This window comes from Numida meleagris, chromosome 1, assembly GCF_002078875.1.
Source record: "Numida meleagris isolate 19003 breed g44 Domestic line chromosome 1, NumMel1.0, whole genome shotgun sequence".
Classification (NCBI taxonomy): Eukaryota; Metazoa; Chordata; class Aves; order Galliformes; family Numididae; genus Numida; species Numida meleagris.
In genome coordinates, this window is record NC_034409.1 from 77010937 (window position 1) to 77036499 (window position 25563).

General features: G+C 36.4%; 1 protein-coding gene across 11 annotated transcripts in view; it reads left to right on the forward strand.

The window, feature by feature from the left end:
* Positions 1-25563, forward strand: part of SPAG17 (sperm associated antigen 17) — a 98347-nt gene that overhangs the window by 41935 nt on the left and 30849 nt on the right. For 10 of the 11 annotated variants that reach the window (XR_002438758.1, XR_002438765.1, XM_021396965.1 and 7 more), the window contains 13 exons: positions 873-961; positions 1620-1736; positions 3247-3401; positions 7933-8117; positions 9376-9470; positions 10319-10555; positions 12264-12375; positions 12894-13022; positions 14897-15010; positions 16327-16532; positions 20502-20622; positions 21433-21851; positions 23479-23608. Coding sequence is in view for 9 of the 11 variants with exons in the window: in XM_021396965.1 (XP_021252640.1) it covers positions 873-961; positions 1620-1736; positions 3247-3401; positions 7933-8117; positions 9376-9470; positions 10319-10555; positions 12264-12375; positions 12894-13022; positions 14897-15010; positions 16327-16532; positions 20502-20622; positions 21433-21851; positions 23479-23608 (2109 nt within the window). In the remaining 2 variants the exon portion in view is untranslated. The remainder of the gene's footprint in view (positions 1-872; positions 962-1619; positions 1737-3246; positions 3402-7932; positions 8118-9375; positions 9471-10318; positions 10556-12263; positions 12376-12893; positions 13023-14896; positions 15011-16326; positions 16533-20501; positions 20623-21432; positions 21852-23478; positions 23609-25563) is intronic. The other variant, XM_021396976.1, reaches the window with a different exon arrangement.

Genomic DNA, 25563 nt, shown 5'->3' on the forward strand with positions numbered 1-25563 from the left:
AATTATTTTTCTGAGATCTGAGAAAAGTAAAAATCAGATCAGTTTAATCTGCTACATCTTTATATTCATGGTATTGTCCATTCTCGACTAATGTAGATGTCTAAGCAACCATCTTAGATAGGATGCCTTTGTTAGAAAGTTTGAGGAGACAGAATGAATCTTGCTTATCTGCTTCTTTTCTGAAGCTTGAGAACAGGTTTTTTTATGTTCATTTATTTTACTTCTGTGTTAGTCACAGTTCTAAATATTGTAGTTACAATCTGAGCTGTCAGCATTTCAGCAATTTGCAGCACAAAAGGAAATACCAGGAAGATAAAGCCTTTGCTATCCGTTTTCTTTAACCTCCTAAAGGCAGTCAGTAAATGTATATAATTTTCCAGAGAAGCAGACTAAGAATGTATGTCTGGAAGCTGGGCTGTTTATGAACCATTTATGAACAAATAATTCCAGGAGTATTTCTTTGGAGTAGTATTTTTCTTGTACATGTGAATTTTAATTGAATATTAGTGACCTCTGCTCTACCTCAGGGAATTATGAATTCTATTAAAAGGAAATTATTTTCAAAAGTGAGAGAAAATATGAGAATTTAGAAGAGAAAATCTCCATGTGATCCTATTGATGTCAGGTGCCCATTGTAATAATGATCATTCATCAGTCATTTTTTTCTCTGGTTAATGGTCTGGTCCTTCTTGCCTATGGATTTCAAAGTGGGTCAGCGGTGATCATGTATTTAGCACATTAGTGGCAGAAAAGGAAACTTTAATTTGATGGCAATCTCATCAAATATGCGAAGGAAATTGCAGCACGCAGGCATTAGTGTTTAGGGTTGAAATTTCTGGAACAATTCTTAAAATCCAGCTTTCAATTTCTAGGACATGCAGAAATAAATGACAAGGATGAAAGAGATGGTCTGGCTGATTCTGTTTTAAACAAAGAATTGGATCTTTCTACTTCTGATCTGGCAAGTGTGATGAATGAACTAAACTGTGCCCTATGGTGTGAGACAACAGAAAATGCTGTTCAAAATTGGGAAATGTTAATGCAGATTCCTTTGCAGTGCTGCATGAACATGTCAGTTTTTTTATGTTTGGGGAATACGGACATAACTGTTAAACGCTATCAATCACTTTCTTTGAGTTCTAATGTGATGGGTCTTGGTGAAACTGCTAATGGAAATGCAGGTTTTACTGAATACCACGAGTCAAATACTTGAATGAATGTTCAAGAAAAATTGCCAAACTGTTTCAAACTATTAGACTGAGTGTTTTGGTTTCTTCAGAAACACCTGCCTTCCATACAACCCTGGATCCGTACAGCAATTTTAGAATTACTTCATAGTACCTGTCTAAATATTCATAATTGCTTACAGCACTCAAAAACATATAACCTACTAATAAAAATAGTTGAATTATGTTTGCCATAAAAAGCCAAAAGCAAAAACCTTTGGGAGCAGTTGTTAGTTTTTTTTATTAAATATTGCCATACGACGTGTGCAGCTTTATGCACTTAACTGTGTAGCAACATGTGATGCTGTCTATTAAATTAACAAATTGCAGTTAATTTGATACAGTTGACACTAAAATGTTGATAATCATTATTTTGTTTCATTGTATTTTGAGGCAAGTCTGGAAAATTATGGCCTTGAATCAAAACTGGAAGAAATAAAAAAGACTCAGAAACGTTGTCTTACAGACTGGAATTTTGTTGAGCATTTTCATCCTGATGTTCTTCTTCAGGTATCTGTGAACAGACAGTGTTATAGATTCAGTCATGTCTCAGAATGTTGTACAAAGAATTAGCAGTGAAATACATGGTATTCCCCTCCTAGGTAATCCGATAGTTCTGTTTTAGCCCTGATGCATTTTCACCAAAACCCATTGTTCTTCAGCTACTTTAAATCTTGCATGAGAAACTGAAGTTTATAATTTTTTTTAATTTCATGGTTTGGCCACACTGTAGCTGTTCTTTTTGGTATGATTCTTTTAACTAGATATGTGATGAAAAAAGAATTATCTTACCCTTAGGGGTGACCCTCCCTGATCATTACGAGATTAATTAGTCCACTGTATGTGAAAGCATACTTTACAAATACCTACGTAGCGTAGGTTTTATGGGCAGTAAGAAAATTTTGTCGTAATAATACTTCACCCTTTCAGGGCTACAAGCTTCTTTTACAGAAATCTTGTGAGCTAAAGACCAAGGTTCATCTTGCAGAAAGAACAAATGTGAAAGATGAGTTCAGGTGTAGACAGCATAAGGTGCTAGGCATTCTCTCTGGAGAAGTGGATTATAAATTCAGCGCTGTCTTGAGCTTCAAGGCAATTCCTTTTGATCCTAACACATGCTATACAAGGATGGAAAATGGCAACTTTTTCAGCACAACTTTAGCATCCCCTCATTAGGGTCTGGGTCATAGATTTCAGTACGTGGGGAATTCCTATTTATGCAAGGTAAACAGCTAATACGAGCTGAACTGTCAACAATTACTGTATTTAGTCAAAAGATGCTGATGGAAAATAACTGCAGCAGAAAACAGCAACATTTTGGTGATAGTATTTCTTTATTTCATAATACTGTGTGTCACATAAAAGCACAATTTTTACAGCCAGCAGATAATAAGGTTTTCAAATTTAAAGGGAATGCTTGCTGATATGGAATTACTTCAGTTTTATTTCAGTTCTATAGGTTTGTAAAAACAGTGGTTTGAAAGAAAGCTTTCTACTAGATACAACTATAAAATAAGTTGCAGCCTGCAGACAAAGTAAACATTGAAAGTGATGGACTGTACAGAACAGAGTGAAATAATGTTTAACACAGTAAATCTCAGATGTTCAGGTCACAGTAGAGCAAATTGGTTACAAAATGAACAGAGCTGGAAAACAGCTTGTTTATTTTTTTCTACCTGCTTTACAAGAGTTCTGCTTTTATTCATTATGTATTTATTTCAATACTTATTTTTAAATCTTAAATAAATATGAACAATAATTTATTCTTTAACTGAATTTTTTCTTTCACGGTCAGGCTCAGAGGTGGAAGACAGTGAGTATCTATTCTCCATAGGGATAGTGTTAGAGTTTCATTTTCCACATGCCTGAACACCACAGATTGCTACAATCCAAGTGTTTTGTGTACATCCTGCAGGAAGAGTGAAGTTCTGAAGTACCTTTTGCAAAAAGCTGTGCTGTCTACCATCTGCACTTACTACTATATGCAAGGAGGATTTGCCTTTCTTTCTTTCCTTTTCAGGTTCTTCATACTGCATCCCAGGAATATAGATGTATCGATTCCTATTATCATACACAAGATAACTCTTTGCTAATGGTTCTTCACAATCCTATGAATCAGAATCGTTTGTGCCAAGAGACTTGGAATGTTGCATTGCACTCTAATGTTGGATTCAGGTAATTAATTTTATCACTCCTATCTCATTCACAGTCATTTTCAATTAAAGCCTGTATGGTCATGGCAAGTCTTTGAAATTTTGCCCAGCGTGGGCAAAGCTTTGAAATTAAAAGATACCATGATGTAACGACTTTTATGAGAAAGCGAGGCACACAGGTAGAGAGTAGTACTGTATCAAGAGTTCTGATGAGATAAAGCTTTTCATAGTGAGGAGAACCGTACAGTAACTGTGCCTGAGTCCTTATCACATGGTGTAAGAATATGATAATACACATGCAAAGTCAAATTAGGGATATACACGTCAAGAAAATAATGTTGATCTGGAGGAGGTCAAATACGAAACTGTCTTAAAATTTAATTTCCATGTTTTTCAACTATGGTTGTATAAATGGTACAGCTGTCACACAAAAAGTGTTTCTGAGAAAAGCTAGAAGCCCTTTATTAGTATTAGAATCATATTTTTTCTCAGAATATCACACTCTTCTTAATTATTTGTCACTATCTGCTCCCCAGTAAGAAGTGTAAAAGAGCTTGATGGTGCTACTACTGGAGCTTTTGCCAGTGGACCTATTTATTTTGGAATACATTTTTGCACTGAAACAGCAGTATAGATGATGATGTGGATCCAACTGGTATTCCAGTTTGTTGATCAAATGTAGAGTATGTGTCGACATACTGATATGTTAAGAAGCTATAATGCTATGGAGAGACATCTGAGCTCGCTCTAACCACAACACAGTGATGCTCTGTGGATTATTTCAATTTGATTTATCAAATAAAGTTAAAAGTAACTTATCAGTGGACAAACTTCTTTTTTTTTTCACGAATCTATCAGCAAGCATCACTATCTGAGGAACCTATCCCATTTATCAGAATATTGGACTCTTTCAACATAAATTTTTGTTGATACCTACAGATTTAAACAGATTTTAATGCTAAGTAGGCAATGTGTGCTTTCCTCAAGGCATACTTTGTGCTGTTTTTGCTCTTGGTCAGGGAATTCTGTGTGAATCCATCTCAGTTTTCTAGGAACTTGCGCTTAAATTATTTGCCATTAAAAGAGACTCTTGTGATTAGCAGTGACTGTGACCAGAGCCAGAAGAGATTTACCAGCAGAAAGCAGAAGTTCCTAGGAGAGGGAAGATTATGGTTGTTTTGTGGTTGTTGGGCAATTCCACTAATTGTCTAGACAATTTTTTTTAATGTATATGACAGCTACAATCTACTCCTAAGACAGTGAAAGATTATTAAAGTAAACACGTGTCTTGCATTCAGATAGACCCAGACAGAGAACCAGTAGCATCAAACAAAGTCCATTGCACAAAAGAATACTGGAGCTGTTCACTTTTCTGCTTATTCCTACTATTCTTTGGGACACTGTATGTTAAAGGCTTGATTAAAGTTCCTGAACATGAACATCTGATGCCAGTTGAGCTGCCTGTATCTGATGTCTACATAGGACTGGTAGATCTGAAACCCATAGGAGGTTCATACTCTTCTGGAAGAGACACTGGTCACCTGTTTATGTAAATGGCTTCATCCTGATGACCTACTGTTGTGTTACCTGTAGGAGCAGATAAGTGGAACCAGCCTTACTCAGGAAGCAATTAGCCTTGAAACAACTCTTCCCCTCTGGGGTCCTAGAACTGTTTGGCAGCTCACCTTGAAATAGCATTGAAATAGTCAATTCAAAGCCAGTTGCAAAATGGGAAGAGTTCTTGAAACCTGCAAAACAAAAGATAATGATTTTGCATCCAAAGAAGGAATAATGCACGCTCTCTGGCAGAGAAACTTTAATTTTGCTGAGGCTGTGCTAGCTATATGTTTACTTATTATTCTTCCAGATACACTGGAAACAAGACTTGAACATTAAAATACAACTTCTTTGTGGGGCATGTTAGCTTTGTTCACTGACATTTCATGGGGTTCTATTTCAAAGCAGAAAGGCATTCCTAAAGAAACTGGCATGAAAGCTGACCAGAAGGTTTGATTTTACTCCTCTTTTGGGGAAATACTCTACTGCTCTCTGCTACTTAGTATCTATGAAGAGACTTAGGTTCTCATTTGGTTCTCTCATGTGGCATCTGTACCTGCCTTTTCTCTGCAAAATAATTACCACATTTTCTGACCTTATTCAATCTTTTTGCTTAAGATCATTTCAGATTTCCAGACAAAGTATCACAAATATTTGCTAGTGTATGTTTCCAAGCAACCTAAAACTTCTTTGTAAGACCATTTTTAAATACCTGGAGCGCTTCAAGCTGTAGCCTGTTTTGGCTTCCAGATCTTGCTGAGTTGCCACACACACAGGCAGAAACCCTATTTATTAATGTAGTTGTAGTGCTAGTGGTACTTTACTTTTCTACAAAATACTGGCCTCTGATAAGTTTAGTAACCACGGATTAATTTTCCTTTTATTAAAATTACTATCATTCTAATTTTGAGGTTATATTTAGGTGTCACACTTTCACCACAGGGGAGATATTTGACTGCCTCTCTGTTATGGGTTTTCTCGGTGTATGTTTACTTGCTCCTTCTTTATTGTTATAACTTACAGGCCAGATACCTGCTTTGTAGTGTTGTTCCATGGTTGCTTTCTGGAATATACTTCTGTTACCTGCATACCTGAGAAATTACTGCCAGCCAGTTGACTACAAGTAGTTCCTTTTATGGCAAATTCTCATGCAGGAGTGAATTAAATTTTGCGTGTTGCAACAGCTAGATTTGGAGTTGGTTTTGCTGCTGGAGATCTCAGTTACTTCTCCTTCTTCTCCATGGCTATGAAGTCCCATAGTTCATGTAGAACATACAAAAAATGCAAGAATTGTGTCCTTCAGAGGTCGGGCAGCATGAGACTGCCTGTGAAATCGCATGGATTCTACTGACTAACTGGGTCCAAAGGCATGGGCACATTAGGTACAGTGATACATGTGCAAAAACCCTTCTGTTTTGTTTAGGAGTGACCACTCTATCAGAAAGCCAAATGAATTTCAACATTGTCATAACTATTCTTTTGCTGAAAGTGAATCGTAATGACATTTGTTTACTGTTTCATAGTAAGCACATTGCACAAGTTACTGGAAAAAAGTAATTATTTCTGAGAAATGATTCTGAGTCAGACATTGGCAGTAGTGACATCAGAATACATATTAATAGAATATGTATTTTTGACTTTGAATGACTGTTTCATTGCCCTAGAATACTTTCCATGCGAATAATCTCATTTTTATTTATAACATATATTCATCTTCAAGTCATTCCAGTACTGGCTGGAACTCTAGGTCTAGCCTAGCTTTGCATTTTATTTTCAGCACCTCTGTTTTTCTAACTTGTATGCTGTGCTTCAGATAAAAGCAGAGTTGCCTTGTCCCTGCTGAGTACATGACCAGCAGTTTCTCTATGGAGGTATCTCAAAACAGTCTCTACATGCACTGCAGGAAGTGGGTCAGACTAGTATATCTTCAAGCTGTACATAAGCTTTGTATATATACAGGCTGTGTAGACAGCTTACATATTAAGTCTTTTCGACATGTAGTGTAATGCTACAATAAGAAATTTGAAGCTGTCACGAGGTCAAAAATTGCTTGTGCTGCCTACATGTTCACAACCAAAATCTGTAGATAACACTATGGCTTTTGAATACAGTTGAATCATCTTGAACTCTTGAATGAAAAAAAAATTATGAGGATAAAATGACTTCTATACAAGTTTCTTTTACTTCTACACATGAAGAATTTTACTTTAAAGAATTATGGTAACAGTCCAAACAAGAGGTTGAGCAGTAAATGCATATGCGATTTTTAGCCTTTATCTTACCCTGAAAGCAGACATCCACAGTGAACTATTTTAGTAGTATCAGATACCATTGGAAGACAAAATAGTGCAAGTACAGATGCCTAGCAAACTCTGCATCAGTTTATCATTCAGTGCTGACTTTAACTGTTATTTATCAATATTCTTAATTTATGCCACGCTACAGTGCACTGATTCCCTAATCTGGATTTGGGTGATAATTACCAAATGCCTTTCCCGTCATACTGATAGAGAAGAGCTAGAAACTAAACAGAATAATACCTCCTTAGCTGCCAAGCAAACAAATAAAGTGTATTTTAAAAGGCAGTATAAATCAAGAGCAACTAAGAAAATAAATAGTCCTAGTGAGAAAATACTGAGGAGGAGAACTGGTCTCAAGCTTTCTTAAACTGAATGTTTATATGTTTTCTGGATGTCTGGATTTTCTTTGATGGCAAGTGTTCTTTGGAAGACAAGTTTCTACTATCTCTTTGCGGTCAGGAGAACCCAAATCCCAAACATAAGATATTTATACAAGTATCATTTGGGCAAAAGTACCAGTGTCTGTATTAAAAAAAAAAAGAGAGAGAAATTCTGTTAAACACAACCCCTCTCTCAAAGGTTACTGCATAATATTTATATAAGAAATTGAGAAGCCAAATGAATTTTTTTTTTTTACCTGAAATCATCTTAGCACAAATTGTGTCATAGTAAATTGATAAATATTATGCTTTTCAGGAACTATCTTGAGCTGGTGGCCAGCTCAATTGAAGACTGGGTGAAAGAAGAAGAAGTCAAGTACCAAGAAGAGAAAATAGCTAGGGAAATAGAAGCTCTTAAACTGGGAGGAGGCATGACAGAAGGACCATCTGAATTTTCCAACAGTGCTGTCAAAAAGCCTGGCTTCTCTAAGAAAGCTACAAGTAGGTATCTTTCTGTTTTATCCTAGAAAATTCATTCTTCGTGATAAGTGCTGAGACCCAAAGTTGTTCATAGTAGAATCCCATGTATTTTTTATAGGGCAAGCATGTCTTGTCATCTGTATATACATAAACATCTTTTGAAATTAATTAAATACGTGTACTTAAAAACTCTGCATTATCCTTGATTTTGCAAACTTGAGTCCCTTAATGTAAATTTACCTTTTCAGTACCTTTCAGTACAGGTACTGAAAGATTACATACAACTATGAATCTCTGTTATGTGGCTAAACATATGAAGAGATGAGCAGTAGTTGAAGTTGGCAACTTTTTTTAAGAGCAGGATAAAAGCTGGAAGTCAGAAGCTGTGGACTAGAAGCTAAAACTGGAAACTGGAATTAACTAGACAGCAAAACAAACTTTAATTACAAGCAGCATTTTGAATAATGAAAATTGTAAGCAGTTCATGCAATAAATGCTAAACAGGCAACAAAATCTTGAACACAATTATTGGCAAAAGAGAGAGTTTTTGTCTAAATTTTCTATTTGTGTATTTAAATGGAATTAAAAATGATTTGTTATTTAGCCTTTACTTTACTCATTTTCTTTGAGAATCTACTTTGAAACCTTCTGGCACTAAAAATTGCCATTTACAAAAATCAGATTGCCATTCCTTAACTAACTTAATGCTTCTGATTATAGCCTGAGAACCAAAAAGACAGTTGTGACTTTAGAATCATCTCTTGTACCCATGCAGCTCTCCCGGTTTTGGCTGAATTAAAGCTAATTTTCTTTGTAGCGTCTAATATGGTGCTGTGTTTTGGATTTAGGAGGAAAATAACATTGACAACACCCCAGTGTTTCAGTTGCAGCTGAGCAGTGCTCGCATAAAGTGTTTTTCTGCTTCTCACACTACCCTGCCAAGAAGGAGGTTGGGAGTGCACATGAAGCTAGGAGGGAACACAGTGAGGACCGCTGACCCAAACTGACCAAAGGAACATATGGCCCCCAGTTACAAATGCCAATTAATACTAGTTGTGAGATAAATTTCTTCTAATCTGAATAGCCTATTATATCGCTAAAAATATTTAACATTGACTTTATTCTGTTTTTATACTTGTATATTTTACTATTTACCAATGTATATTTTATTTTATTTACTTGCACCTTTTTTATTTTTATTTATGAACCTTTTTTTTTCTACAGTTATTCAATTTTCACCTATTTATAATCACAGTTATTCCTCCTTCTTTTCTCAAAGACAGCACATCAAGACCTGAGAGCATAATGGACACCATTATAGAATCTCAATCCAGCAATGAAAGAGATCCTTTTATTAGAGAGGGTTCTCTTAAGGTAAGGCAAAAATAGGTATGTTTCTGAAATTGACTGCATAACACTGATTTGCCGGAAAGGCATGCTTTCATTCTTACGTAGACTTATATATACTTGCACTATCCATTGTACTGTGTAGATCTAGCTTAACCGATGTGGCACTCCCTTGCGTTTTTTTGACTGTTTACATCTATAGTATATCTACCTCATCTTTCTTACTGTGTGCAGTGCTCTGCACTTAAAGTACTATCACTGGAATGTAGCTATGAAATGGTGTTAACCAGTCCGTGGGTACTCAACTTGATCTGACATAGCTCAAGTTAGGCATTAGCCTAACTTGTAATTGTGAATGCTTACCGTTTCTTCTACAATAACGTTAGTGCTTTGGTGTGCTTAGAACATAAAATGCTAACCTGGAAAATATCAGATGCCTTAAGTTGACTTCTTGATACAGGTTAATAATTCTGGTCTTAATACATCTTTCCTCTTTCTGTAAAAGAATAAAACTATTTTATCTCACAATTTGGGAATAAATTCAGTCAGTGATTCATTCTGATACGGTGATAAACATTGTGAAAAAGTGAACTAAAAATGAATGATTCACTTACGACTGAATGTGTAAGATACAAATTATCATCTGATACATCTCCTGTGATCAAGAATGACTGATCCTGTGAATTGAATGTGTCAGTAATTTTGTGCAAAAATATAGTGTGTAATATTGTAAAACTGTAGACAAGTTTTAAAAAAATTAGTTACTTAGAAGACCAAAGGAACCTACGTTATTTTGAGTTTGTTTAATCATACCCTTTTCACATATGAAATATCATGGACTAGAAAGTAACTTGAACTACTGAAATTTAATTTAGGCTAGTAAAGAGAAACAGAATCAATTACTAGAGGAAGAACGACTTAAGGAAGAGAAAAAAGCAAAAAAAGAAAATTTAAGTGGTAAAATGAAAAGACAGGAGACAGTAATATGTGAAGAAAGTGAAGATTCCAATAAGACAACTTCCAAAGAGAAGCTTAAGGATGAGCCAGCAAAACTCCCTGAAGCTGTGGAGGATTCCAGCATCCCAGAAACACATTCTGAGAAAATTTATAAGGTAAAGAGACGTATTATTTTACCACATTAGGAGAGTGTCATCTATTTATATATAGCTAAGATTAGCAAAGCTATAATCCTTTATGAAACTGAAGTTCAGGAGTAATTAAGCATAACTAGGTCCCATTTGATTCCATCATTTCAGCAGCAGCTTGCTTTCTAAAAGTTTTGAAATGCGTTTTCTGGCATTTAAGACTATATTACACAAGACTATTTAATTAACTTGGATGTTTTTAAATGGATATGATATAAACACAAAGATAAATTGATACTGGTTTTGTGTCCCTGGTTAATATATTCATGGGATTAATTTTGCCCAAAGAAGTGTCATTCTGGACATTAGGACATTTTGCCCGAAGAAGTGTCACTGGACATTAGGAAACACTACTTCTCTGAAAGAGTGGTCAGGCGCTGGAATGGGCTGCCCAGGGAGCTGGTTGAGTCACCGTCCCTGGAGGTGTTCAAGAAACATTTAGATAGAGCGTTGAGAGACATGGTTTAGTGGGGTTATTGGTGGTAGGTGGATGGTTGGACTGGATGATCTTGTAGGTCTTTTCCAACCTAACTAATTCTATGATTCTATGATTCATGGGAGAAGGTAGGAAAAGGGAACATAAGGACCCGTTCAAATTCATTTATCTGGGGACTGCTAGACCTGGCTGAAGTTTTGGCTATCCACATTGGAAATTAAGTAAAAGGAATCCGCTGTTTCTTCCATTTCCCGTTTCAAAATTCATGTCCTTGGAGTATCATAATACAAGCTATTCTGCCTGTTACGCTAACAGAGATATTTCTTACTGGGGGAACTCTTTACTAATTGTATCCAAACAATTTTTAGGCAGCTTGCACTGGATTATAATTTGCAGAGTAAGCCTTACATCCAAGACTATCATTCCAGGGTTTTCTTCTCACTACACACCAGAAAACTATATACCTGCAAAACAAGTATTAGACTAGATATTCCAAAAGCAATTTATTGTTGCAGTACTAGGAAATGACAGTTATGGATAATATCCTACTTCTCCTTGAAGTTTTCTGGACATAAATCTATGAAAACAGAAGATTCAGATTCATGAAAGTACTTCTCCTACTTTCATTACCTACATCTCTTTGAAATTTAGGAATGTAAATAAGGAAGCGCAGAGTTCCTTTATGGCACAAAATCCCATTTTCTAGATGTAAACAATGGTTATGTACTGCAGATAAAGTGACTATATGTCAGTATACTTTAGTCTAAACTTGCTTGAGTACACACTGCAAAATCATAGATATGTAACTGTGTAGTCTGAACTTGCCTGAGTACACTCAATGCCTGAATTCCTAAATCTAGATGCTGGAAATCAATCCTTATGTGGTTTGGTTTTGACATACAAAACCCACAGCATTGTAGTTTGTATTTTACCTCTTTGTACTTGGCCAGAATTTTAGTTTCCTTCTTTTATTTATTAAGCCACCAGCCTATTTGCTACTTTTCAGTTCCCACGGTGGCTGCGTACAACTGAATAACTAGATTCTGCACTCATGTAGAACAAGTTACTTCAGTTAGAAAATATTACTCAGATATGAGAGTAACATGCCATATATCTGTTAAAGTTATGATTCCATTAATTAAATGTCTAAACATGTTAGTGTGATTATCTGTCCTTTGCCTCTTCCACAGCTTCTGCCTTTCTCATTTACCCATCATCTAAAACCTGTTTTTTTTTCAGTTTCTTGGTTACAACACAGGGGAGAGTCTCATTCAAGTATCTGGAATCAATCACTATCTTTTCCCATCTGACGGAGGACAGATTCAGGTAGAGAAGATAGAGTTTGTAAAAGGTGATTCTTTGACTCTTTACACTTTGCTTTGACTCAGTTAATAACTGATGGCGATGTTTCCTTTATCCATAAATGCTTTTTCACATCTCAGTAGTAGAAATTCTGTTAAAGATACTGTGACAGTACCATGTAATTCCATGTTAGATTTTATTACCACTGAAGTTTAAGTATTGTAGGTTAACAATTCATAAAGTATTAAAAATTAGAATTATTCAATGGCAGCCAATGCAATGTATTACATGAATGCATATCCCATATAATTGTTTAGTGTGAGTAACAGGGTTATTCTGCAGTCTATCGGTTCTAATTGTCAGGAAGTTTTCTAAATATTTAGTAAGATAATCTAAACTCAGATAACCTTAATTTGGTCGTCTTTGCCTAATAGTAAGGAATTGGGTCCACTTCTGAACAATTTTATTTTTTATATGACTTATAGTTGCAAGTGCAGGCTTTTTTGAGGGGCACGAATCAGTACTGAAGACTAGTGAAAGCAATAATAGTATTTCATTGCTTTGTAGGTCTAACTTTGGTAAAGGTGAAAGTGGTAAAGGACAACCACAACTTCTTCATCCATATCACAGACCCCAAGAAAAACTTAACAGAAATTGAAGTGCAAGAAAATAACGAAGAACAGAAAATTGCACCAGGTTAGTGGCTTGACATCACTGATTTAGAATTAAATATTCTTTATTTCTTAAATAAAGAATTAATAGTTTGACATATTTAGTAGTCGGATGTAAACCTTATCAACTAACATAAAATAAATTCCTAATTGCAAAGAGTAAATTAGATCAGTGTTGCTGTGAATAGATGCATACTTTCAAATGAAGAATGTGGGCAAGAATATGTTATTGGGCATCATTCAAAATTATACAGATATCAAAATCTCTGTGAATGTGAGGTTTAAGTGAAATGTTATTAGCACCACTCATCCAAAAAAAAAAAAAAAAACAAGTAGAGTGAATGTGTAGTGTTCTGGTCACTACTGTCTGTTTTACAATTTACTGACCCAATCAGAAGTCCAGAGAAGAGGTAGAAATATTTTTTTCAGCGACCAATCTTCCAATTGAAATCTGTGGGGGCATCCTGGAAACTTGCAGATCTAGTACAGCCCCAGCTTACTGGAGCTGAAATAGTCTTTGAAGCCTCTGAGTCACGAGATGACAAAGATGGCAGAGAGGGTGCTCCATCCTCTGTCCTCACCCTTGCAAACTGTGTTATTTGGAATGACAACTTACAGGGTGGGACAACTCTTTGTATCTGAGATCAGAGTAAGACCCAGTCATTAAAAAACAAAAGATTAAATAGTAATCCAGTTTGCTATCTTAAGCATCATGCAGAAATCTTATCAAGTTGTAGAAATAAGCATAGTACGGCAGATGCAAACCACTTTTTTAAGCATGGAAATCACTGAAAAGATTCACCATTCCTTAAGAGAAGAATTCTAATCTTTAGTACAGGACTGCTGATCTTAACATGGCCTGGGAAAGACTCAGAGGATGCAAACTGAATTCTCTTTACTATATCCAGACTAAATTTCTGCTCTGAAAAGTCTTTCCCCTTTGAACTGAGTCTTCTTTTGTGGGACGTACAGCTGTAGAATTAGTGCTTCCTCAGGACCTTTGGTGTGGAAACAGATCCTTTCTGCAGTTCAGCAATAGCTATTGCTTGTTGGCATGTTTATAAATGACGCTCACAAGTATTGAATCCCATTCTATTCTGAAACCATCTGAGGGTGGTTCCAAGAGGGAATGTGGTCTGTAATGATTTGTGTATGTATTTATTTGCCCTAAACACTGCAGGATTGCTCATGCAGAACTGGGGAGTATTGGAAAAGTCTAACTTGAGGTAGGAGCATTAGTTCTTTTACTCTTCAGCATTATAAAGCATCTTGTTCCTGCTCCTCTCCTTGGCAGCAGCTGCCACCAGTGAAATAATAGTAGGTTGGATGAATAGAAAATTTGCATCCCTTCCACAGATGAGATCTTTCTTGCCCGCCCTTCTGAAAGTTGTCATATGTCATTTTAAGGTCTATCAGGTGGCACTTTCAATCACAGTGTTAGCATCTCAAGCCACTTGTATTCATTCAGCACCAATGGGAGGCTTACTTCCTATCTAAATGGGAATCCTCTGTGTGATAGAAATGAGCAGTTCAGCATTATTGTCAGCCAAGAAGGGAAATGAAGGTCCTTGACTCCATAACTTGTTTCATTTCTTGTTTAAATTCACAAAGACTTTTCAGTAATTGTTGCTATTAATTGACTTAGCTAATTAGAATACAGATGGGAGACTATAGGTACATTACACAAAACTGACTACTACATACTACCCTATGAGTGGAATGACAGGCAATGCTTCACAGGTATCACTCTTACAAAGTTTTCCCTGCTCTATATTAATTTGTTTTACAAGTTAGTCATCCACATTAATGTGCCACTGTTCAGATTGGTCTTTGGTTTTCAGGTCAGATGGTTCTGCAACGTGTTGCTGTCTTTAAAATTGATTCTGATTTTTTTTAAAGGAAAAAACAAAAATCAAAAGAAAGCTGTGAGCAAGTTTGGATCTTTTTCAGCCACCTTGGAAAATGGAATCCAGCTGTCCCTGAGCTATTACGGACCTACAGGGAAGACAGCAGGTAAAATAAGCAAATAGAAGAGGATATTTGAGAACCAAAGGGGGAATTCATCTTCTTTTTTTATTTTTTCATGCACCCCTTAACTCAATAATTTGTTGCATGCAATTCTGCCTTTCTTAGCAGCTGTTACCACATGGTGGGGAATTTTCAGCAAGGCTTGAGGTGAGATTACATTGTCAAGAATATTCTGTGATTCAAATTTCAAAACGGAAGGAGGTCTTCATACTTTTTTACTTACTGTGAAAACAGAGCAGTGAAGGGAGAAATTCACAAGTATTGTTATTAAGTAGTCCAGCAAAATCAGCGAATTAATTTGAGCCAAAGAAAATGTGATTTGTTGAGGAGTCTTTCTGGTTTTCCAAGAAATAATATTTTTGTTAACTTATATAGATGATTAAGGAATTTTCATTTTGTGTTAGGAGTTGGACTCTAGGTTCTAGTTGTGCAGTCATAATGAGGGATTTCTCTCAGCTTTTCAATAAACACTTTCACCAACTGGAAGCAATTGCTTCACAAAACCACAGTGAAAATAGCGTCTGCTTTTACCAAGAGCTTTTTGTCTCCATTGCATTTGAAAGGCCACTGAAACCATCAGACGGATAAAAGTGAAACCCTCTTCTGATCAAAAAATAATCCCAGCATTTTTTAGTTCTTAAAGTATGAAAACATTTAATTGAATGCAGCTGTGTGTGGACCATGGTAAACCATTCAACTGTATAGTCCATTTTAATTATTCAAATATATTTTTCAAGTGATTTTGTAAAAAAAAGACCTATTTAAAATTGGGTAAAGATAGTATCCACAATGTAGTGGACTATGAGAACTCTTGTATTTTGGTGTAAAAGTGAGTTGTCTAATTAAACAGCTACATATCAGCTGTGATGATCAGGCTTTTTTCACATATCCAATAGGCAACCTGTTCTAGATTAGAATAATCTTTGCCTGTTGAGCTTTAGTGCAGCAATGCTGACTGGCATTCTTCAAGTGTTTGCAGTTTTCCTGAAATCACTTGCTTATGCCTACATTCCCCTTGTGGGTGTTTGTATTTTAAGTGCTCAGACGCATTCTAACCAGAAACATTCTGGCTTAGGCTGTTCTTACACATCATCCATTCCTAATGTAGAAGGCTAATGGCATGTAATCCAAATTTTCTCTCCATGAACTGGTTAAATCGTGTTACTGAAATCTGTCTGATACCACTGAATTCATTATTTCAGAGGTAAAATTTAGAGTATAGAATCTTGTCAAAACTGAATGTAGCAGTCTACTTCTATGAAACTTAATTGCCTTAAAAATAACGTTTTTCCCTTTTTTAGGTGATGAAACAGATCCTGTCTTAGCAGCAATTCTGAACGTTCCTTCTGTTCATATTCTGACTGTTCCTCCTTCTACTACATCAGCTTCAGGAAAAAAAGATAAGTCAGTCAAACAAAAATCAGGAAAATCTCTGCCATCTACAAAATCAAGCATTAGCAGAATAAGCTCTTCACCACCAGACAACCATGAAAAACAAGAAGGAAAGGTAAGAAAACAGACATTGTCCACTAAACGTAGGAAAGAAACAAGCAAAAATTTAAATGTGTACACTTATGTAACAGACACATATATACTTCTCAGAGGATTTTGAGAAGTGTTTTAACAAATTCCTAATAATTCATGGTGTTTCTATGGATTGTTTTACTTCTCTAGTTGTTCTCAGTTGTAAATATTGACAGCTGTTTATTAAGGTAGCCTTTAAGGCTTTGTGAAGTAGAACAGTATCCACATACTTATGTTGATTTTTGGTTTTACAGTTGCACCTGTTGCATTCTCACTGACTAGAACTGCTTTAGAAATTAGTTTTTACACAGCATTACAGAATTGTAGGGGTTAGAAGGGACCTCCAGTGATCATCTAGTCCAACCCTCCTACTAAAGCAGGCTCCCTACGGTAGGTCACACAGGAAGGCATTCAGGTGGGTTTTTAATATCTCCAGAGAGATATCTGCTCTCTGGGCAGTCTGTTCCAGTGCTCTGTCACTCTCACAGTAAAGAAATTCTTCCTTGTGTTTGCACGGAATTTCCATGGTTAACACTTTTTCCATGGTTAAACTTTTTATTTTAATCAAATAAGAGAACTTCTCTGTGCTTTCTGAAGTCTGTATTGGAAAGTCTTCAACCAACCAAACTAGATTCATAGAATCATTAGAATCAATTGGAGAAGACCCTTAAGAACATCAAGTCCAACCATCGACCTAACACTACCTAATCTGTCACTAAACCATGTCCATAAACACCATGTCCGTAAATCCCTTAAATAACTTAAGAAATGGCAACTCCACCACCTTCATGGACTGCATGTTCCAATATCTAACCATGAAAAAATTCTTTCTAATATCATATCTAAACCTCTCTTGGTGTAACTTGCGGCCATTTATTTGTGTGCTTTCTCTTATCAGCTGAGAAAATAAGCCAGTAGCCACCTCTGTATAACTTCCTTTCAGGTAGCTATAGAGAGCAGTGACATCTCCCCTAGGCTTCCTTTTCTCCAAACTCAGCAGCCCCAGTTCTCTCAGCCTCGTTCCTCATATGTCTTGTTTTTTAGTCCCTTCATCAGCTTTGTTGGCCCTCTCTGAATGCAGTCCGGCAACTCAACATCTTTCTTGTAGTGAGGGGCCCAAAACTAAACACAGTATTCAAGATGTAGTCTCACAGGTACCAGATACAGAGGGACAATCCCTTTTCTAGTCCTCCTGACTGCACTATTTCTGATACAAGGCACCTCATCACGCTGCTGGCTCATGTTCAGCCAGCTGTCAATGAGCACAATCAGGCCTTTTACTGCTGGGCAGCTTTCTAGCCTCCCTCCCTCAAGCATATACCCTTTCCTGGAGTTATGACCCAAGTGGAGCACTCAATATTTAGCTTAATTAACAAAGACATTTTTTCAAAAGCTTGCTTTGCAATTTGGTCTTTCCAACTATCTGCTAGCCAGGGTCCAGCAACCAGGAAGCTGCTTTTGCCTGTGGCTGAAGAACTTGTATCGCAGGACAGGGCTTTGGAAAAGATGGATGACGCTTTAGAAGTAGATTCTGCATTTCTTTTATGGAATATGGAATACGTACTGCAAAGTAGGGTGGAAATTACAGGGCCATGTGCCTCAGAAGTACATAGCGTTTGATTTTGAATGTCTTCCACAAAGTTCTGTGAGAATATTTTTTGCCATGGAAACATGTGAGTGAGGGAGAAATGGGTTGCACTTGTCACTTTGGCCACTTATTTCAAAATCACTCCTGCTATGCGTTCTTCAGCGGTTTATGATGCGTATTCTTAGCTCTCTTGGCAAGGAAGGTTGAATGGGGATCGTAATTATGTTAACAGAGCTAGCCTGAACTGTTCAAAAATGTAGACTAGGCAACATGGAAATGAAGGGTTAAATCCAATACAGATATATTTGAAACAGGAGATAGTTTCCAGCACATATTAAGTGACAGGAGAGGGTAGTAAGAAAGACAAGAGTGAAAAGATACTGAAAGTTTTTAGAATATCCCTGGAAGACTCTCTGATATGAAATAGCTACACTGCTCTGTGGTACCTAGTGAATGAGGTTATGCTGTGGCTCTTCTTTCATCTTGGATTCTGCCCATATCCACAAAAACTCCTGCTGACCTAATTTCCTCAAGTTTAACTAGATACTTCAAGAGCGCAAGCATGGGAGCTTACCAGACAGCACTAACAATAACATATCACAGTTGTATGGTACATATGCACCCTACACAAACTCCCCTAGCAATAATATTCTGTCAAAACATCTTTCTCTTTTTCCGAAAGTGAAGTGTCTTCAGTCTATTAACTTTTGGTATTTTAATAAAAACTCTGTAAGACAAACAATATTCCTTTGCTGGTGCATGTGGTACCTAGCTGTGCGAATCCGCAAGTATTTTGGAGGACAACATTATAATCTAAGGTGAATTTGACAAAGTCACATGAAAGTTGTCTGGAAAACAGAATGTAATTCAGTAAAACAATGTACTAGGATCTATAATTGTGTATAAATAATCAGTAATCTATAGAATGTATGACCGTTTTATCAATGACAGTTATGCAGGAGAAGGTCCGATAGTTGAAAAGGATCAAAAGCTATGTATAAGTCAGTAATGCCATCTTGCTGTGAAAAGGGCGAACACCATACTAAGATAAATAAACAGAAGTATAGCCTGCTGAGTATGTGAAATTATTCTTCCCATTAAGACTGTTTAAGAAAATTATGGGCCACGTTAAATAGTTCTAAGGAAAGCACTAAAAACAATCAGAAGTCTAGAAAACTTTACCAATGAGGAAAGGTTAAAAGACTTGGTTCGGATTTGTTTGCTCCGGAGTTGAGAGACAGAACAGCTTGCAATAAACTGGTAGAGGGGCAACAAGATCTCTTAATGCTAGCCCATATAACCAGAAGAAATCATCAGAAGTAAATTAATTTTTTGTCAGAATGGTTCAGGCTGATCACTAGGAAAATCTCAGTAAAGGTAATGATTGGAATAGACTTGCCTAGGGAAACTAGGAAGTGTCTAGCCCCGGAAACTTTTAGGCTAGGTTACACTACCAGTTTTCTCTAAAAATATAATTTTTCTACCGTTGGAAAAGGAGAACTAGAGGACAACTGGGGGTTACTTCCACTCCATTCTGTGATATCTGCCCCATGATCATGTGACTGTGATCTTATGGTAATGAGGGTAGCCTTAATTACCAAGTGATATTATGTAAAGTAACCATAAAATGTACAGAATCCTTTGTCTAAAAAATTTCCCTATTTTTCCCTATGTTTCTGTCCATATAAATTAAGAATACAGGATAATACCAGGACTAGTTCTCTCTTACCTTCATCTGCAACCCAGAACTGTTTTCATCTTACAATTATTGGTATAGTATAGTTCATTGTCACATTGTGTTTCTATCAGGTTGACATCAAAGGATCCATTGTTGTATTTTTCCTAAATTTTCCAGAGTCTTCAAACATTCTTTAGGTCATCCTCATCTTTTCTATTCATTAGGACAGTTTCCACAACCAAGTAGTGCAGAGAATTACGCTTTTTGTCTGCCAAGCATTCCTTCCTGTGCTCTTCTCAAGTCCGCCATATTTCCAGCAGATTTAAAGTAGTGTTATTTTTAACAATTAAAGGTAGAATAGCTGATACAAACTCAGTGCTCTTCTGCTTCATGTAACCTTTTATTTCATCCTGACACGGTACACAAGATAGCTTAATGACTCAGCAAAATGAATAAAGTCAGGAAGGGTTTTTCTTCAAAGGTTAATAAAGATGAATTAAATAAGATGCTTTATTTTCTTTGATTATGCTAATGTTTCCACTTCAGAATCCATACACTTTCAAAATGCTACAAATCAGTGATAGAATGTACTTTTTGGTATGTTTTGGTAAAACTGAAATGTAGTCTAACTTTTTCTTAAGTCTTTTTAAATGTGGAATAAAACTAAGTAGTGTTTTGTTCTGCAGGTGGAAGTAGAAGAACCAGCTTCCCAAACACAAGTGATGTCAGCTGCTCTTGCTTTCCGAAGCCTCAATGCCTCCTGTCCCAATGGACTAGTATTAACTTTCCTTGGTGAAAGTTTTGAAGGCTAGTTTTTTGAACCACTGTAGAATGTGCATCTTTTAAAGAAGATAAAATAACAGATTAAAATATCTTTTTTTTGTCTTGATGAATTTAGACATAACAGTATGAAGTTTTTAATATCTCAGATTGCTAATTCTGTCATAATGTCTATTTAATAGTAATCACAACATAAATAACATATTTTAATTCAAATATAATAATATTCTGTCAGTTTAGGGTAAATGTGCTATGATCAATCTGATATAAAATACAGTAAAAAGGATACAGAGGATTTTCAAACACAATTTGGCAAAGCATGAGTTAAAATACTGAATAGCTGAGATCAGTAGAGCAGTAACGTACGTGTACATGTAGTCTCTTGACACAACTGCCTATCATACTCATTAGCACATTCAATACATGGCCATCATTTAATCTAAAAACATTATTTATTCAAGTAAATAAAATATCTAAGTTCATTTTCTATTCATTCTCAAACTTGGTGAAAACTTAGTAATTTTTTTCCTTCTCATGGCCAGTTAGGAGATTTCTCTATTTAATTTCAGTCTTCCAAAAGTTCAGCATCCATCTACGAATTTCCCTGTTTTTTCATGTGGGAAAGACAGACACCTCCACAGGAAGGTGCAGAGTTTCTGAGTAGATATTGAATTGTTTTCCAAGAAAGAGACTGTCTCTTTCCCTGTGGATTACAGAGGAAGTGAAGTGGAGTTAGTCTTAGTAGCTTAAGTTGAATGTTATCTGTAAACAACACGGGTGCTGGGTGTTTAACACTGTTGGAATGTGTGCATTAAGTAATTCAGAATTTGTTTTCAGATTTGGAAGGTGAAGCCACTACAGCTGAAGCCAAGGAAGATGAGGTTGAGAAAGGTGAGATTAGAACAGATAAACTCAGTGAAGAGGAGGTTGAGAAAGGGCAGACCAAAGCATATGAAGCCAAGGAAGAGGAGGCTGAAAAAGGTGAGACCAAAGCAAATGAAGCAAAGGAGGAGAAGACTGTGGAAAGCGAAGAGAAGGAACATGAGGTTATAGAAGGTGAAATAAAGCAAGAAGACACCAAAAGAGAAAAGGCCAAGCAACCAGCTTTGAAAATTCTTGTTAGGCAAAGTTATCCCCAGAAGGTGAAGAACTCTCGTCTATATGCATCAGTGACGGGTCAATTGGAACAGGAGGTATCAAGAGTCATCACCAGTCAAGGAACTGTCATAAGATACATGATGGATGGATCTACCTGGGTATGTTTAGTAGAATTCATTGGAAGCAGCCTGTGTGTTATTATCACTGAACTTGTGCTTCTCAGCAGGCATTAAAAAAATGTATAGTTTGTCAGTGTAGGAATTAACTAATAAGTGAACTTTGCAGCAGTGTTGGGACAAAAATGCTCTTGGCTTTGTTCAGAATCAGACATCATAATGTGCATGAGGAATTTTAATGATGAAAATTTTAGGTATGTGACCAGTTTAGGCAATTTTGGGATTAGGAAACAGCTTAATACAGTTTTGAGGACTGCATTACTGGATGTAAACATCTGAAGTGTGTGTTAGTTTGTCTTTGGTATTTTTGGTGACACACGAGGAGTTGTATCTTTTTTTCGTATGAGGTTGAGAAAAGACATACTTTTCAGTCCTGCGGACACCTTTAGATATCCTAAATTTTCATCAAAAAAACTGTATTCCTAAGTACCTTCTTTGTTTACACAAATTAGGTTGCCTAGAATTTTGGTACCTTTTCGGTAATGTAAGTTAGATGTCACTTTTGCAGATACTATAATCAGCCTACAAGCAATTATCCTTTCTAAGTCTAATATTCTGTGTGTGGTAAGCAAATTGATGAAAAGTTGTGTGCTTTGACTCAGGAATAATTTTGACAGTTTCTTATTTCCTCAATTTTTGCCATTTAAGTAGACCGCAACTCCTAGAACAAATTCATTATATTCATTCATTACATTAAATCTTAAACCATTTACCCAAGATTTCAGAAAAACTTATTAATTTCAGAAAAATGCAAGGAAGCTAGTTGCTGTTTGTTTGTACGACCTCCAGATGCAATCTCCTGACTGAAGAATACAGGGCTCATGTGCCTAGGATGGTCATGCCACTGTCTTTGTATGCACAGATTCTAGGTCCCTCCTCCTTTGTATTAATTTTAACATCCATGAGTCATAAAAGAATGGAAGGCATATAGACAAGCACTCAAAAAGAAAAAGAAATGATTAATCATCTTGCAAGAACTGTAACTCTTGAGATACGACTGTACGTTCTCCATTTGTTTTCCACATTGTACCATCTTCTCCACAGAATATCTGTTCTCTATTTGTAAATGTGTTCAGAGATTAATGGGGTAATTCTAAACTTTATCTGCCACCCAATGAAACTTGCATATCAAGAGTTACGTATTACGGACAATAGATCTCAGAAACCAGCTATAGTAAGATGAATAACCATTAATTCTTTTTCTTAGACTTGACGGCTAGGAAGATTACCAGCAATCCCAGACATGTGGAATACCTGAATACAGATAAATATGGTGACACAGATATGTTGCTGCTGTTAGGAAAAAGTGGCATTCATCAAAAGACATCAACCTTTGACCACTTAAGCATTCGAAGAATGGCCTTTGATTTTTATAATGCCTGTTACTAAACAGAATCCCCACTGATTATGTATGTGAACTGAACTAATCAGCAGTCCTTTCTTTTTTTAATACAGCTTCTTTATTTTTTGCATTTATTCTGTGAGTCTTACATTTCTTCCTTCATCACATACTAAATTCTAGTGACTATTGTATTTGTGACGTATTATTTTGAAACTTCTTATTAGTGTTTGAAATTATTTTTGTCTCTAATGTCTTTGGTTTCTGTAGATTCTGTTTGCTGATGGCACAGTGAGTAGAAGTCCTGATTCTGGCCCTGTCCTACCCCCACCTGTAATTCCAGATAACACTCAACCATTATCAGAACCAGAGCCTTTACCTGAGATGAGCACTAAGAAAGGTAACATTTCCAATGTTTCAGATAGATTTAATTATTAGCAGGGCTGATGATACTCAATAAAGAACATTTTTCTTTGGTCTAAAAATTCTGCTGGTGTAAAATGCAATTTATCTGTACTCAGCTGTTGTGCACTGCTAACTTGTTATCTTCATGGCAGATCATTTCTCTCCTACTCAAGCTTTCTTGTAACACATAAGGACTCTAATAAGTAAAAGGGTATGTAAGAGCTACGTATCCAGCAGAGTGATTTAACGCAGTCTTCTCAGATAAAGCCTTGTAACTTCAGAACTGTCAAATCTTCACTTTCATGTTACACAGTTTTTATTATTTATACTGAGAAATGTACCTTTCACAGAGGATGTGCTATATTTTTTCTTTCTCATTGTATGTATTCCAGGGCACCTACTTTAGTCGTTATTTGGTTGTATGAACTTGTGGTCTGTCCAAGTATTCTTGTGTTATTCCGTTTCACAGAGAATGAGGCAGATATGTTTTTGCTTAATACCTGAGTGTACTCCTGGATGACTGTCAGTGCTACATAGTGCAAAGAATGATTAGGACTTGTCATAACATTAACTTATAATTTATTGGAAGTATGTGAATAAAAAATGCTGCTGAAGAGAAGTCTTTCAAAAAGAGATTTTCTGAATCATCAAGTTCAGTCCTCTGTTCTTAAGGTATTCCTTAGGAAATCTTAGAATTCCTTAGGAAATCCTTAGAATCATGTTTGAGAACTGACAAACCGTCTTCTAATTTTCAGTCTCCATATCTGTGAACAGTGTATATCCTTTATTCCTTTATCCTTTATAATTACTTCCCCCCCCCTCCGTCCCTCACCTTTCCTTTCTGTTACTTAATCTCAACAAATTTGTGGTGAATATTTAAACCTTTTTTTTGCATTTTTGTTTGCTGAGACTTACAAACTATAAACTTTTAGACTCCTGCCCAGGCCATGCTGTTGTCTTTTGCCCGCACTCAGTTTAGTTCACTTAAGTGTATTCTTGATAAGATCTCTCCATTGCCTTTCTCTATGTAACCTGTATCTCTTTACTTCTGGTGCACCATAGGTTTATATTTGTCTTTTTTGTCACTGTACTTCTACACTGACAACTGTAGTCATTCTACATGGATATAGTATCCATGTAGAATCCACTTTATCTTATTCTACTGTTGCAAATGTGTCTGAAGCAGAAACCATTTTTCTTAATCCTTTTTGCTTTAACTTCTTACTACTGGGCTTTATCAAATTCCTATTACTTTAGTCCTCAAGCTAGTGGGACAGTTCGGGATGTTGTTTTTCCTTTAAGCCATTCAGATTCTCTTCTACATTCATGGTTCATTCCAAAGCCACGTCACAACTGGATATCATAACATGCTGTTTACTTTTTCTGTGGTGTTAGAGAACATGTAAATAAGATTAGTGCAAGGACACAGTTTTGAGTAACAGGTCTTGTAATTTTCCTCTAGCCTGATAATATAGTTCTATAACAAATTATTCTTTCAATTCTGTCAAAGACAATACTCAAACTTCTCAGTTGGTTGATTTTGTCTTTTCATAGAATCATAGAATTAGCTAGGATGGAAAAGACCTACAAGATCATCCAGTCCAACCATCCACCTACCACCAATAACCCCACTAAACCGTGTCCCTCAACACTCTATCTAAATGTTTCTTGAACACCTCCAGGGACGGTGACTCAACCAGCTCCCTGGGCAGCCCATTCCAGCGCCTGACCACTCTTTCAGAAAAGTAGTATTTCCTGATGTCCAGCCTAAATCTCCCCTGGCGCAACTTGAGGCCATTCCCCCTCGTCCTGTCACTAATTACAAGAGGGAAGAGGCTGACCCCCAGCTCACTATAACCTCCCTTCAGGTAGTTATATTGAGCGATGAGGTCTCCCCTGAGCCTCCTCTTCTCCAGACTGAACAATCCCAGCTCCCTCAGCCGCTCCTCA